At 35.0% G+C, this 11,061-nt stretch overlaps 2 protein-coding genes across 7 annotated transcripts; one reads left to right on the top strand and one right to left on the bottom strand.

Annotated features, from left to right (window-relative positions):
- Window positions 1-300: 300 nt before the first annotated feature.
- LOC120123369 (basic-leucine zipper transcription factor A-like) lies at window positions 301-3,733 on the top strand. 2 transcript variants are annotated; one of them, XM_039142288.1, is made up of 3 exons: window positions 301-516; window positions 706-824; window positions 2,868-3,733. In XM_039142288.1, exons 1-3 carry the CDS (start codon window positions 370-372, stop codon window positions 3,511-3,513), a joined length of 912 nt encoding a protein of 303 aa, XP_038998219.1. In that variant the 5' UTR covers window positions 301-369; the 3' UTR covers window positions 3,514-3,733. The 2 variants fall into 2 exon arrangements, with proteins under 2 accessions (XP_038998219.1, XP_038998212.1); XM_039142281.1 differs by having other exon boundaries at window positions 302-824.
- A 423-nt stretch (window positions 3,734-4,156) lies between these two features.
- Window positions 4,157-7,847, bottom strand: LOC120123387. Of its 5 annotated transcripts, none has more exons than XM_039142293.1 (4): window positions 7,683-7,847; window positions 5,989-6,225; window positions 5,814-5,927; window positions 4,157-5,251 (listed from the first exon to the last, which is right to left on the bottom strand). In XM_039142293.1, exons 2-4 carry the CDS (start codon window positions 6,170-6,172, stop codon window positions 4,515-4,517), a joined length of 1,035 nt encoding a protein of 344 aa, XP_038998224.1. In that variant the 5' UTR covers window positions 6,173-6,225; window positions 7,683-7,847; the 3' UTR covers window positions 4,157-4,514. The 5 variants fall into 5 exon arrangements, with proteins under 5 accessions (XP_038998224.1, XP_038998232.1, XP_038998228.1 ...); XM_039142301.1 differs by having other exon boundaries at window positions 5,989-6,155; XM_039142297.1 differs by having other exon boundaries at window positions 5,814-5,915; window positions 7,683-7,846.
- Between the last annotated feature and the right edge of the window lie 3,214 nt (window positions 7,848-11,061).

Here is an 11,061-nt window from a genome sequence, read left to right as displayed (position 1 = left end):
TTAATCACTTGATGTTCGAATTCATAACATCTAAAAATAATAATTGATCTTTTAATCATTTGAATAAGTTGATTTGTGTAACTTAACCTACGTAAGCTTAATATACACGTGTTACTATCGTGACTTCTATATTTTATAATATCGAAATCTTTGACGAGATTTTCAAGACTTCTATACCTTGTCACACTATTCACGTTCCCTCATGAATCTCGTTTTTACTTTTTAATTAATTCGAATCAATCCACTTCACCGACTTAACATTAGGTTAAGAGGTATAACTCTTTTGATTCACGAAGTCTTCTTTTACCAAAAAAAAAACAAAAAAAAAGTCCATAGTTTTTCATTTCAGAGAAAAACAAGCTTTGAGAGATGGAGGAAGCGAAGTCAATGACTCAGCAGCAGCAGCAATTTCTCTTACAGAAACAGAAACAGCAACAGCAGCAGCAACAAATGCTTCTCTTACAACAGCTTCAGAAACAGGCCCAGCACCATCATCATCAGCAGCAACAACAACAAGCGATTTCTCGGTTCCCTTCCAACATTGATGCCCATTTACGTACTACTCCTGGCGTTCTTCCCAATCGTCCTATTAACATCCATCAAAACCTTAATTCTACCCCCAATCCTAACCCTAACCCTAATTCCGCTCCTAATTTACAACAACCACAACAACCTCCACAATCACAGCCGCCTCCGCAGCAGCAGCAGAAGCAGACACGACCGTTGAATCAAGCGGAACTCCAGATGGCTTATCAGGATGCCCTGCGTGTTTGTCACCCTGATTTTAAACGACCATTCTCTTCCCTTGAAGATGCATGTGAGAGGTTTGTCTGGAAATTCTCTTAACTTTTTAGTGAATGGAATTCTGTTTTTTTTATTCCTCAATTTTTCTTTTTTTGTGTTGGTTGGTATGGACTTGGGAAAACCAATATGATAATTGTTGCAAATCATATAATAGATGTTATTTGCTTCTTTAGTTTTATTGTTAAGTATATGTGAAAAGGCGGGAGTTTGAAATAATGGTTGAGATGCTGGGAGTTTTGAATAATGGGATCTGTTTACTATTTTATAGAATTTTGGTTTGCGTGTTTAGCATTTGTAAAATTAATTTATAGGGACTTATTTATGCTATTTTCGAATTCAAAATTGAAGTATGTATTGTATTCCTGCTGTTTGGTGTGTGAATTTGGGCAGTTTCATAGTGTAATCATTGTATATTGTTATATATGTCAAGAGAAATTAGGGTTTCAAAATTTGTGACCGCCATAAGTTTTTTAGCAGTGCTAGAATTATGGATTTATAATGATTTAGGAACAATTTATGTTAGATATCGGGATGCTTCCTCGCATGATGAGATATGATTGTAAATGAGATTTCCAGAAACCGTGGGAGATAATGTTGGTTTGTTTTATGTAGCAACTGTTTTTTTTGAAAAAAATCTAATTCATCCAAGGTTGAGGGCATATATGTAGAAGACTACATTATTTTGTATATGTGCATTAATTTATTGGAGTTTATATGCATAAGACCGAAAAATTGCTGATGCATTGTGACACATGGCATTGTTGGGAAGATTTGTGGGATTTATCAACATGTGTGTGACAATTGGTAAATTAGCTTCTGCTTGGTTCCCTAGCAAATAGGAGATAAAATAACTTATGTTCCATTCATTAGAAACCCGTTCCGTTACAGTTTCGTCTTGGTCCGCTTTATCATCTATTACATTGGGAGAAATGAAAAACAAGAAAATAAATGAAAATCAGTAGCATTCAGAGTTACTTGAAATTATATTCACAAAATTGCATCTTCCTGATTGCATTGAGTTCAGCTGTCACAATGACTCATACAACTAGCCATCATAACATGTTTGTTTGATTGGATAAATTGGAGTTGACAGAATGATTAAATGATATCTCTAGTGTCCTAACTAGTGTGTTTTCCGTTTTCGTCTGCTGCTATCATATTTCCCAAGATGTTTCACCCAGTTTTTGGACTTTACTTTGTATTCCCACTAGTTCTGTCTTGCACCAGTTTATGTATCTTCTTTTCAACTGATAGAGGAGTAAGAATTTTCTATTGGAGACTTTTAAAGTTAGTTACAAATTTCATGCTTCATTGTGTCCTGAGGCTTCTAAAGTAATTGTTTTTGTTACTGAATACTTGTTTAGTGTCTTGGTTCGTTTGAATTTTATTAATCTACAAAATCGAGAAGGTGTGGAAATATATGAACATGCATGCTATTTAAAATAATTCTGCTTCTCCTGTCTGCTGAATCCTTTTCCCTTCCTATAGTCCCTTCTCTTGATTTATTCATCGCCTATACAATTCTCTATTAATTTGTCAGTTGATGGAAATAGTCTTTGTTTTAGTGTATAGATATAGAGGGGTATGGACTGAAGACAATAACTACTGTCGAATTTTATGAGGACAAAGTTACAGTACCGATGGATAACATATTGGCCTACCTATTTAACTTTGACCTTTGGATGCCATTGGCTCTATTCAAATGCTTTGAAATATCTCTGTTTCAGGTATTCTTTTTTGTTTCTCAAGTTATATGGCCAAATTTCCCATGGAGAATAATAGACCTGGCAGTATAATTTGTTTGTGTCATAATCATGTTGAAGGTATTTTTTATATGTATAAATTTGATATTAGTAATTCATATCAAATATATTTTGAAACATACGTGTATCTGTGTCATGGTTATGTTATTTTTGTGTTTCATGCTTTGTGTTGTGTATTGTCAAGCTTGATAAAATAGATTTTAGTTCTCTTTGTACTTGAAGAATTTACATCAACAGTTCGGGTTAAATGGTTTTTTCTTGCTTTATATTTTTTTAAATGTATTTCATGAAAATGTGCAGGTTACTACCTTACCATGTTGTAGCGGATTATGAAGAAGAGGAGGATGACAGAATTCTCGATTCTGACCCAGCTGGCCAGATGCCATCTCGCTCCCAGCAGTGGGATCACAACGTTGCTGCCAAAGTTGCAGAGTTCGCTGCCACATTTGAGAAACAGGCACTTGCCTTCAATATAATATCTCGCAAACGAACTGCAGGGGAATTTCGATCAGAGGAAAGGTTGATGGTTGAGCAGGCTCTTCTCCAGGAAGAGAAGAGAGCCATGGTGGAGTTGAAAGCAGAAATAGAATCTAGGGAGAAGGCTGGTCGGGAGGCTCATGAGGCTAAGATGCGTATGGCAGCAATGGTTCAGGCAGAGCAAGCTCGAGCCGAATCCCAAGCTCATGCTGAAATTATGGCCCGAGGCCCTATAAGGGTAAATGCACTTGGATCTCAGGGAGGCAACCTTCCAATTATTCACGACATTGGGGAGCAGTCACAGGGTGTGAACCCTGATGAGATGATGAATGGATGGGGGAACAATGCACAGAGGGATGAAAAGGAGCCATCCGAAGATTTCTTAAATGATGAAGAGACTGACAATGGAGATATGGGGGTGCAGAACGAATGGCGTGAAGTTGGTGAGTTTGATTTGAACAGTAGATAAGTCATGAATGGTGATGGTTATCGGCATTTTAGTATCCCCATCTTTTTTATAATCGACTGCCTTTGTTTTTCTAACTTTGTAAAAGAAAACTCGGCTTAGATGATCTTGTGTTTATATTGTCTTAGACAAGCTAAAGCAAATAGTTTTATTCTGTGGTGAACTGCTTGAGGCTTCCATTTATCCTTTTAAAGTATCTTGTAAATTCTCAAAAATTATTTAATTGGTTTTGAAATTGTCTTACGTCTTTTTTTTCCTCGAAAGAAAGATACTTCTTTTTCTATTGAAAACAAATATAAAAAAAAATTCGAAAAACATTTATAGACACAGATGGACAAATGTTTCTGTCAAATCGGAATTTCTGTTTCTCTTTTATTTTTCTTTCGGGTCTTCAATTTATTATTCTTCGCATTTTTATTTTTCCAAAATTCGGGGATTCTTTCCTCAGTTGATTTTGCCTGTATGTATAGTTTTTGCTACATTCTTCTCTTTAACATCATTAAATTTTCATGGATGCCAATACCATAGATAAAGCTCATGTTTGCATTTCTTAAAAAGACCAAAAGGAAAATTAGGCAAAATGAACTCAAAACTTAGTCCAGATGATTATGCAACCAATCTTAAGAAATTATACCAATAAATCTAACTTGCAACATTTGCAATTTTTTTCTATCCCGAGATGCAATCAACTTGGTACCAAAAGAAAAACAGTGCAAAAGAAGAAGACCACCAAGACTGAGAAAACTCAGTTTCTGATTTCTATACGAAATAAGGCACTCGCTAAGCAAGAGAAAAGTAAATAACAAACCAATATGGTGGTGCCTACTTTTCCCTTTTCTTTTTCTCCTACACATCTCATTCTCATGCACACAGATGGACAAGCAAAGAACATTATCATCCAAAATTAAACTTAAAGCCAACCAAAGCAAGGAGAAAGAAAAATGAGGCATTTCTTTAACCTCGAATCGAAGAAAAAAAACGGGGGACAAAACCTTCATCGGTACCTAAAAAATGTTGGGGAGCTGGGAATCCAATCTCTGCTGCAACTCCTTGATCTTCATGGAGAGCTCCAGTTTCTGCTCCTTGTAGCTCTGCAACAAAAACTCTTTTCCTTCTATTACCTCTTTTAACTCTCCTACTTCTCTCTTCAGCATCTCGATTCTCTCCCCATCTCCCCTTCCCATCTCGGGGGAGCCTGAGTTGCTTTCCACATCAAGACACCCATTGGCATGGCCATTTCTTATGTCAGAAGGCCATGGTGTATCAGTTGATGTTTTCTTATTCGTGCCAACATTTCCTACACAGTGATCTGCAATTGCCTTCCTCAGCCTTTGGATTTTTCTCTCGGAGTCGAACAAGTTTCTATTTGCCGCATCCAGCTGTGATTGTAAGTCAGTTGAGTGTGCCACCTGAGCATTCAGTGAATTCTGAAGCTCCATAATTTGATCCTGCATCTCCAAAATCATATTATCTCTTCTTTTCATTTGTTGCCTTAGCTTTTGTATCACTTCCCTCTTGCTAAATATGTCGGAGCCTGATTCTGAGACACATGGTGAGTCAGAGCAGTTAGACTGATGGAATGGCTTCGGAGGTAACTCAAGACGATCCAGGGATGATGCCCACATAACACCATTATCCTTGTTGAAATCCGACGTGGGAACTGTCACCAGCGGAAGAGCAACTTCAGGTTCGGGCCGCATCTGACCATTGGGTAGGTGCTTCTCACCCATGTTTTCAGCTCCTGTTTTGAACCCAAACTTCAATGAGAAACCAACATATCCACGGAATATTAGAAACACACACATACTTTAACTTTCACTACTGAAAAATAACAATGCATTAGAGAGTACATGAATTTAAGACTAGCCAAAGTAAGAATGTAAAGAAAAAGAGACCTCCAAAAGGACCTTGCCTCCCGATATGAAGAGGACTTGTATTAATCTACACCATAATTTTTTTCTAAACTAACAGTGTCGGACACAAATTAACACCTCAAGGCTCCAAGTGGATATGATTAAAAACAATGAAAAACTGAAGTTGTCATGTATAACAAGGCAAGGAATCCATAAAAGGCTAATTAGAATAGGAAAATGATTTGTTTCTTCTAATTCCGGCCAATAGGTTACTATTTGCACAAAGAAAGGAGTTTTTGCAAAAGAAAACAAACTAGAGGATTCATAACAATTCAATTTCTTCACTTTTATCATCCCAGTCAAAAGACCAAAGCATGGTGAAAAACAAAACAAGTGCTTGTTTATACGGAAAAGCTTTGGACATCTCAAACAGTAAGAAATCTGCATCACCTGACATGCAGTTGAAACAACCACCATCTTCTTCAGTGAACGAGTACATGTTTGAATGTAAGCAGCAACCCGATGATATCTTTCTGTCAGAAGCTCCATTCCCTGTAATGAACTCTAAATTTATAAGCAGCTATGTATTCAATACAAATTATTGGAGCAACAGATGTTAATATACCTTTCAAGCTGGCAGTAGCATTATCTTGTTGCTTCGCATCAATTGCCTGCTTCAGCCTGTAACCAAGTCGGACCGATAAGGTACTCAGCAAAGCACCACCGGCAATGAGAATCCAATTTCTCCCCTCACCCTGAATTTTTTTTGACTTTTGACCCCTAGATACCCGACTGCTGCTTATATTCATTTTAAGGGCAAGTAAGGGTCAGATTGGAAAACTCCGAATCACCCAAGTATGACCTACATTCAGAGTGTACAACATGCAATTACTATTGATGTAAAACAAAAGTTAGATGAAATAGCATCAAGAGAGCAGTAAGTTCTACAAATTCTTCACAATAAACAAAAGTGGTACTGAGACTTAAATGTGAACAAAATATATTTATGTAAAATTCTTCAATTGAACAACTTTTTGAGATATATTAGATAACTTTAATTGAAGAATCAATTCCCTTCTCCTGACATGTCACAGACCTTCTACAAATTATAGATATTTATTTATGTTTTTTACTTTTTTTAGAACGTTCCATAGGGAAAAAATATCTGTGGCTCTTGATGGATAAGCTTTTGTCACAGGAAATTGAGTCAAAGTCATGCATCACATCCAGGATCAAAAATATTTTGAATAACAAAGACACAAAACTCTCCCTATGCTACGCTTTATGCAACAAGCTAGATAACAAAAAAAATTCAATTAAGCTGTTCAACTTACAACAGAGCAGTTTAGTCTCTCTTAAGTGAAATATCACACATAGAATGTTGAAAAATGAAAATGCAAACATCAACATCTCAAGCATTACATGTTTAAACCATATAATAGTGTTTAAAGTCCTATAATTCTACCTGATTTAGGCAGTCAAGTAGCTTATAAACACTAGACAACATCTTAAAAACAGATGAACCAGACGCTCAAGACAAACAAAATCAAGATCCTACGAAAATCACAGGAGAAAAGTACCAATCCACCAATCATAATGAAAGTATGCATAAACAGTGAAGAACATTAAATTCACATTATCCTATACTAAAGTGAAACAATATTGTTCTACAAACTCATCTGTTACACGCCATTTTAACTATGTATGTAAATCATCAAATAAGACAGATATAATCAAATAAAAGTTAAAAAAAAAGTAAATATGTGAGATTAAGTTAAAATCAAATGCCCAATGCTACAACAAAGCAGATATAGTATCAAATTTCCACACGGCCAAGGCACACTTGTCTAAATAAGCTTCAATACTTCCCATCACATTGAAATCCATATATTACTGCTGAATACTGACGAATACACACTTCAAGTTCTAATATCACAAGCTACCCGTTATCTACAACGGTGCCCACATTTCTCTCAACACCTGCAAGCATGGATACATTGAAAAAACGTAATTTTGTTAAAAAACTACAGTCCTACATGTTTCTAATAACAAATCCTAAATAATCTAAACTAACCACCACCCCCCCCCCAAATAATAATAATAATAATAATGAGGCAATTTTTTAACCTTTCAATTTTAATTCTTCCCATTCTTTTGGTTATTAATTCATGGCAAAAAAATAAAAAGCTTGGAAATCAAACAAATAAAACTCACGTTAACTGAAATGGTAAAGTACAAACTTTATCATCTTAATCAACAAAAAATGGGATATCGAACTAAAAACAAAGCCGGAAAATCGAAGAGCCGGCAAAGGCGAACCTCATCCAAGAGAAATCAGGGTTCAGTTCGACAGGGTTTCCAGGAAACTCCGTCAATGGCGTCGTTTTCGACAAGTCCTTGCTTCCCCTCACTGTCAGTATTCACTCCCTCTCTTTCTCTCTCTCTCTCTCTCTCTCTAGAAATGGCAATTAACCGAGGGCTTTCCAAATGGCGACTTTTGTTTTAGGCTTCTGCTGATAGGTAATTTTCTTTTAATTAAACAAAATAAAACTTTCAAATATGAATTTTTATTTAATTAACTTTTATTAAAAAAACAATCTTATACATAAATTTTTCAGTGTAGTTAAATTTAAAAAATAAATAATTTAATATTTGACATTAATAAGATATTGTTTATAAATTTATTTTTCTATAATAATATATAAAATAATGGTTTATTAAACATTATATTTGTTTTCATTTTGTGCTCAAGTGTGTGGTATACGGGTTTTGATTTATTTATTTATTAATCTTAAAATATCTTTTACTTTTTAATGGTAATTATTAGACCGATACATCATTTTTGGAAAATAAATTTGCAAATAATGTTTTAATTCTAATGCATTTTAATTTTTAAGGAGATTATTGGCACAGGAAATAATTTCTATTACTTTTTTTAGTTTCTTAAAGTCATATTCATTATATTTCTTTTAAATATAAAACATATAAAACCGGAGGGTTTTACCGGGTCGTAATGTACACGTGTCGGCTTTTGCCATCATTTTTCCGTTTATTACGGTTTAAGTTTGTTGGGTTTGGATAAATTATATATATATTTTTCTGTTTTCCTTATTATATTTTTTGGATAAATTCTTTTCTTTCGTTATTAAAAATTAGATGCCTACATCTTTACATTATATATTTTTAATTATTTCTATGTTCGGATATTTGGTTCATTATTGAAAATGGATGTGCACATTAATTATTTTAATAATTTCTTTTATCTATTTACAAGAATAATAAATTTAAAAATTTAATTGCGCCCACATATACTCCAAATAAAATATTAATTAATCTAAAAAATTGCTTTATAGTAAAGGGTGAATGATTGATCTGCCTTTTTCAAAAGTGGGGGTGAATAACACATTGAGTATACTTCACTCAAATAAGAGTATACCTTTTTTCATTAGAAATAAGAGTCTAGTTAAGAGTGTGAAATATGGACAGAAAAGGAAATTACGCATATAAAAATAAATACGAGTGTTAAATAAAAAAAATCTCCCATATGCGAGGATGGACTTTCATGTATTTATTCGAAAATTTACTATATTCTAATTATTTTAGATTAATAAAAAAATTGAGGGATTAATTTATAAAATAAGAATATAAATTTCGATTTTATAAATGTTATTAGTATATTGCCTTTTTATAGTGTTCCAAATATCATCTTCAGCTTCTCCTCTAAGGCAGTTCGTCGCTACACTGGATATCCTGTCAGGAGTCCATGCATTTGGTTGGCGATTGGCATATGAGACGTTGTCGGGTGAACATCGGCTAGCGATGATCGGATATGAAACTGGTGTTTCTCATCTCTGCAGGTCAGCGGTGGAAACTATCATTCATTTACTACGGGATACGATATATATCTTAGAGCAGGTTGGCTTCCCTATATTCCTTCTCTCTTCATCCACATCCTCTTGCGGCAACTGGTTACTGTTTGTACAGACTATCCTTGAGTCTAGGCGATTCTGGTACTTCTCCATGGGCTTTGGACTCGTCTTAATGTCTTTGTTCACGAGGGCCGGCTGCAACCAGGGTGGGCTGTCATTACCAAGAGCAACTCACTGCAAGCCGCTTATCTTGGGGCCAGGGGCTCTCTTCCACCTCTTACATACACTATCTCCCCACGTTGATGCAAACCTGGTGCGGGCACGCTCATTAAGATAAACGTTGATGGGACTGTTGCATCGCCACCACGCTCGACGCCCATCAGGGGTGTTGTCCGAGATAATGGTGGTTTTGTGCTGCAAGGTTTTGCTTTGCCGGTTGAAAGCCGCGGGGATGCTTTGGTTGTTGAAGTAATGGCTATCACATCAAGTCTTCGGGTTGCATGCACGCTACAAGCCGATTATGTTATAGTGGAGAGTGACTCTCTCAATCTCGTCCGGCAGCTGCACCATCGTCGTGTGGACGTCTCTGTTACCTCCTTCCGCCTTCTGGATGCACATAATCATGTGGGGGTGTCGTTTGCTCGTAGATCAACCAATGCAGCTACCCATACTTTGGCTCACCATACATCCTTCTATAATGTTGCTTTATCCTTTGACTCCGAATATTCTGACCGTATTGAAGCAGCCAACAAATGTTATTTCTGATGCCATTCACGGCTAGTTAACGAATTACGTAACCTTTTTAAAAAATCATATATTTATATAAATCAATATACGTCAACAGTCTATTAATTTTTTTATTTGGATATTTTTATTTTTATGCTATATTTTTTTTCTTCTAATGTTTTAGTTTTTTATATTGTTTAATCATATTGTGTGCAAATTTTTTTTTAAAATAAAAATATTTAGTGCAAAATACATTAAAAGATAACTCATTATAAATAAATTATATCAATAATCAATTAATCTAGTGAGATGAAACATTATATCCCTTAAGCAAGGTCAAAATTTTGATTTATAACATTATTAATGGAACAAACTGAGTTAAAAACATAGTCATCACTAATTAGTAGATATAATACATGTGGTTACACAAAAAATATAAATATACTTGGCATTTATTATTTGTTCAGTGATTATAATTAAGGCATTATATTAAAAAAAGTTATGTTATCAACTAGTAATTATGAACGGAAAAATGAAGAAACTACGGCTTAAAAAAGTGATTATAATATTGGGTTGGGCCGAGTTGATTTGGGCCGTAAATTGTTTTGGTTATTCCCCGCGTACTCTCTCTTGAATAAGATACCAGCTAGTGTTTATTTATTTAAAAAAAATAGCCATCACAATAAATATCTATTACAGAAGAAAAATATCGAAAACAAATCTGAAATCATGCTAAAAATTACGAGCTAAATGATAATATTAAGTATGAGTGTCGATATGATAGAATGTTGTTACCCCGTTCAAAACACAAGTGACCGCCTCATCGGCTTCACGGTGGATCTGGGCGATATCGGCATATCGCTTCGTTTGGATCGGATCTTAGACTAAGAGGCTGTTTGTTTACTTCATAATGATTAAGCGCTGAATGATTCAAATGTTGAATGATTCAGAGGCTCCGTATGAATTAGTTATGAACGTGACATTCTGTTTGATAATGACTCTGAATCATTCATAATGTACTTCTGTGCTGAATCATATAGCATTGTTTTGCTGAATCAGTCAACACTGAATCATTCAGAGGTGCGAAACAAACGCGCTAAATG

This window comes from Hibiscus syriacus, unplaced genomic scaffold (genome assembly GCF_006381635.1).
Source record: "Hibiscus syriacus cultivar Baekdansim isolate YM2019G1 unplaced genomic scaffold, ASM638163v2 tig00001120_pilon, whole genome shotgun sequence".
NCBI classification, from domain to species: Eukaryota; Viridiplantae; Streptophyta; class Magnoliopsida; order Malvales; family Malvaceae; genus Hibiscus; species Hibiscus syriacus.
This window is presented reverse-complemented; position numbering and strand designations above follow the sequence as displayed.

Bases quoted from the DNA above. Each gene is read 5' to 3' on its own strand.
- LOC120123387 (XM_039142293.1), bottom strand. From the start codon at position 6,172: ATGAATATAAGCAGCAGTCGGGTATCTAGGGGTCAAAAGTCAAAAAAA. The intron at 5,928-5,988 runs GTATATTAACAT...TTATAAATTTAG, and splicing joins TGCTACTGCCAGCTTGAAAG to AGTTCATTACAGGGAATGGA. The intron at 5,252-5,813 runs GTGATGCAGATT...GGTTCAAAACAG, and splicing joins TTGTTTCAACTGCATGTCAG to GAGCTGAAAACATGGGTGAG.
- LOC120123369 (XM_039142281.1), top strand. From the start codon at position 370: ATGGAGGAAGCGAAGTCAATGACTCAGCAGCAGCAGCAATTTCTCTTA. The intron at 825-2,867 runs GTTTGTCTGGAA...GAAAATGTGCAG, and splicing joins CTTGAAGATGCATGTGAGAG to GTTACTACCTTACCATGTTG.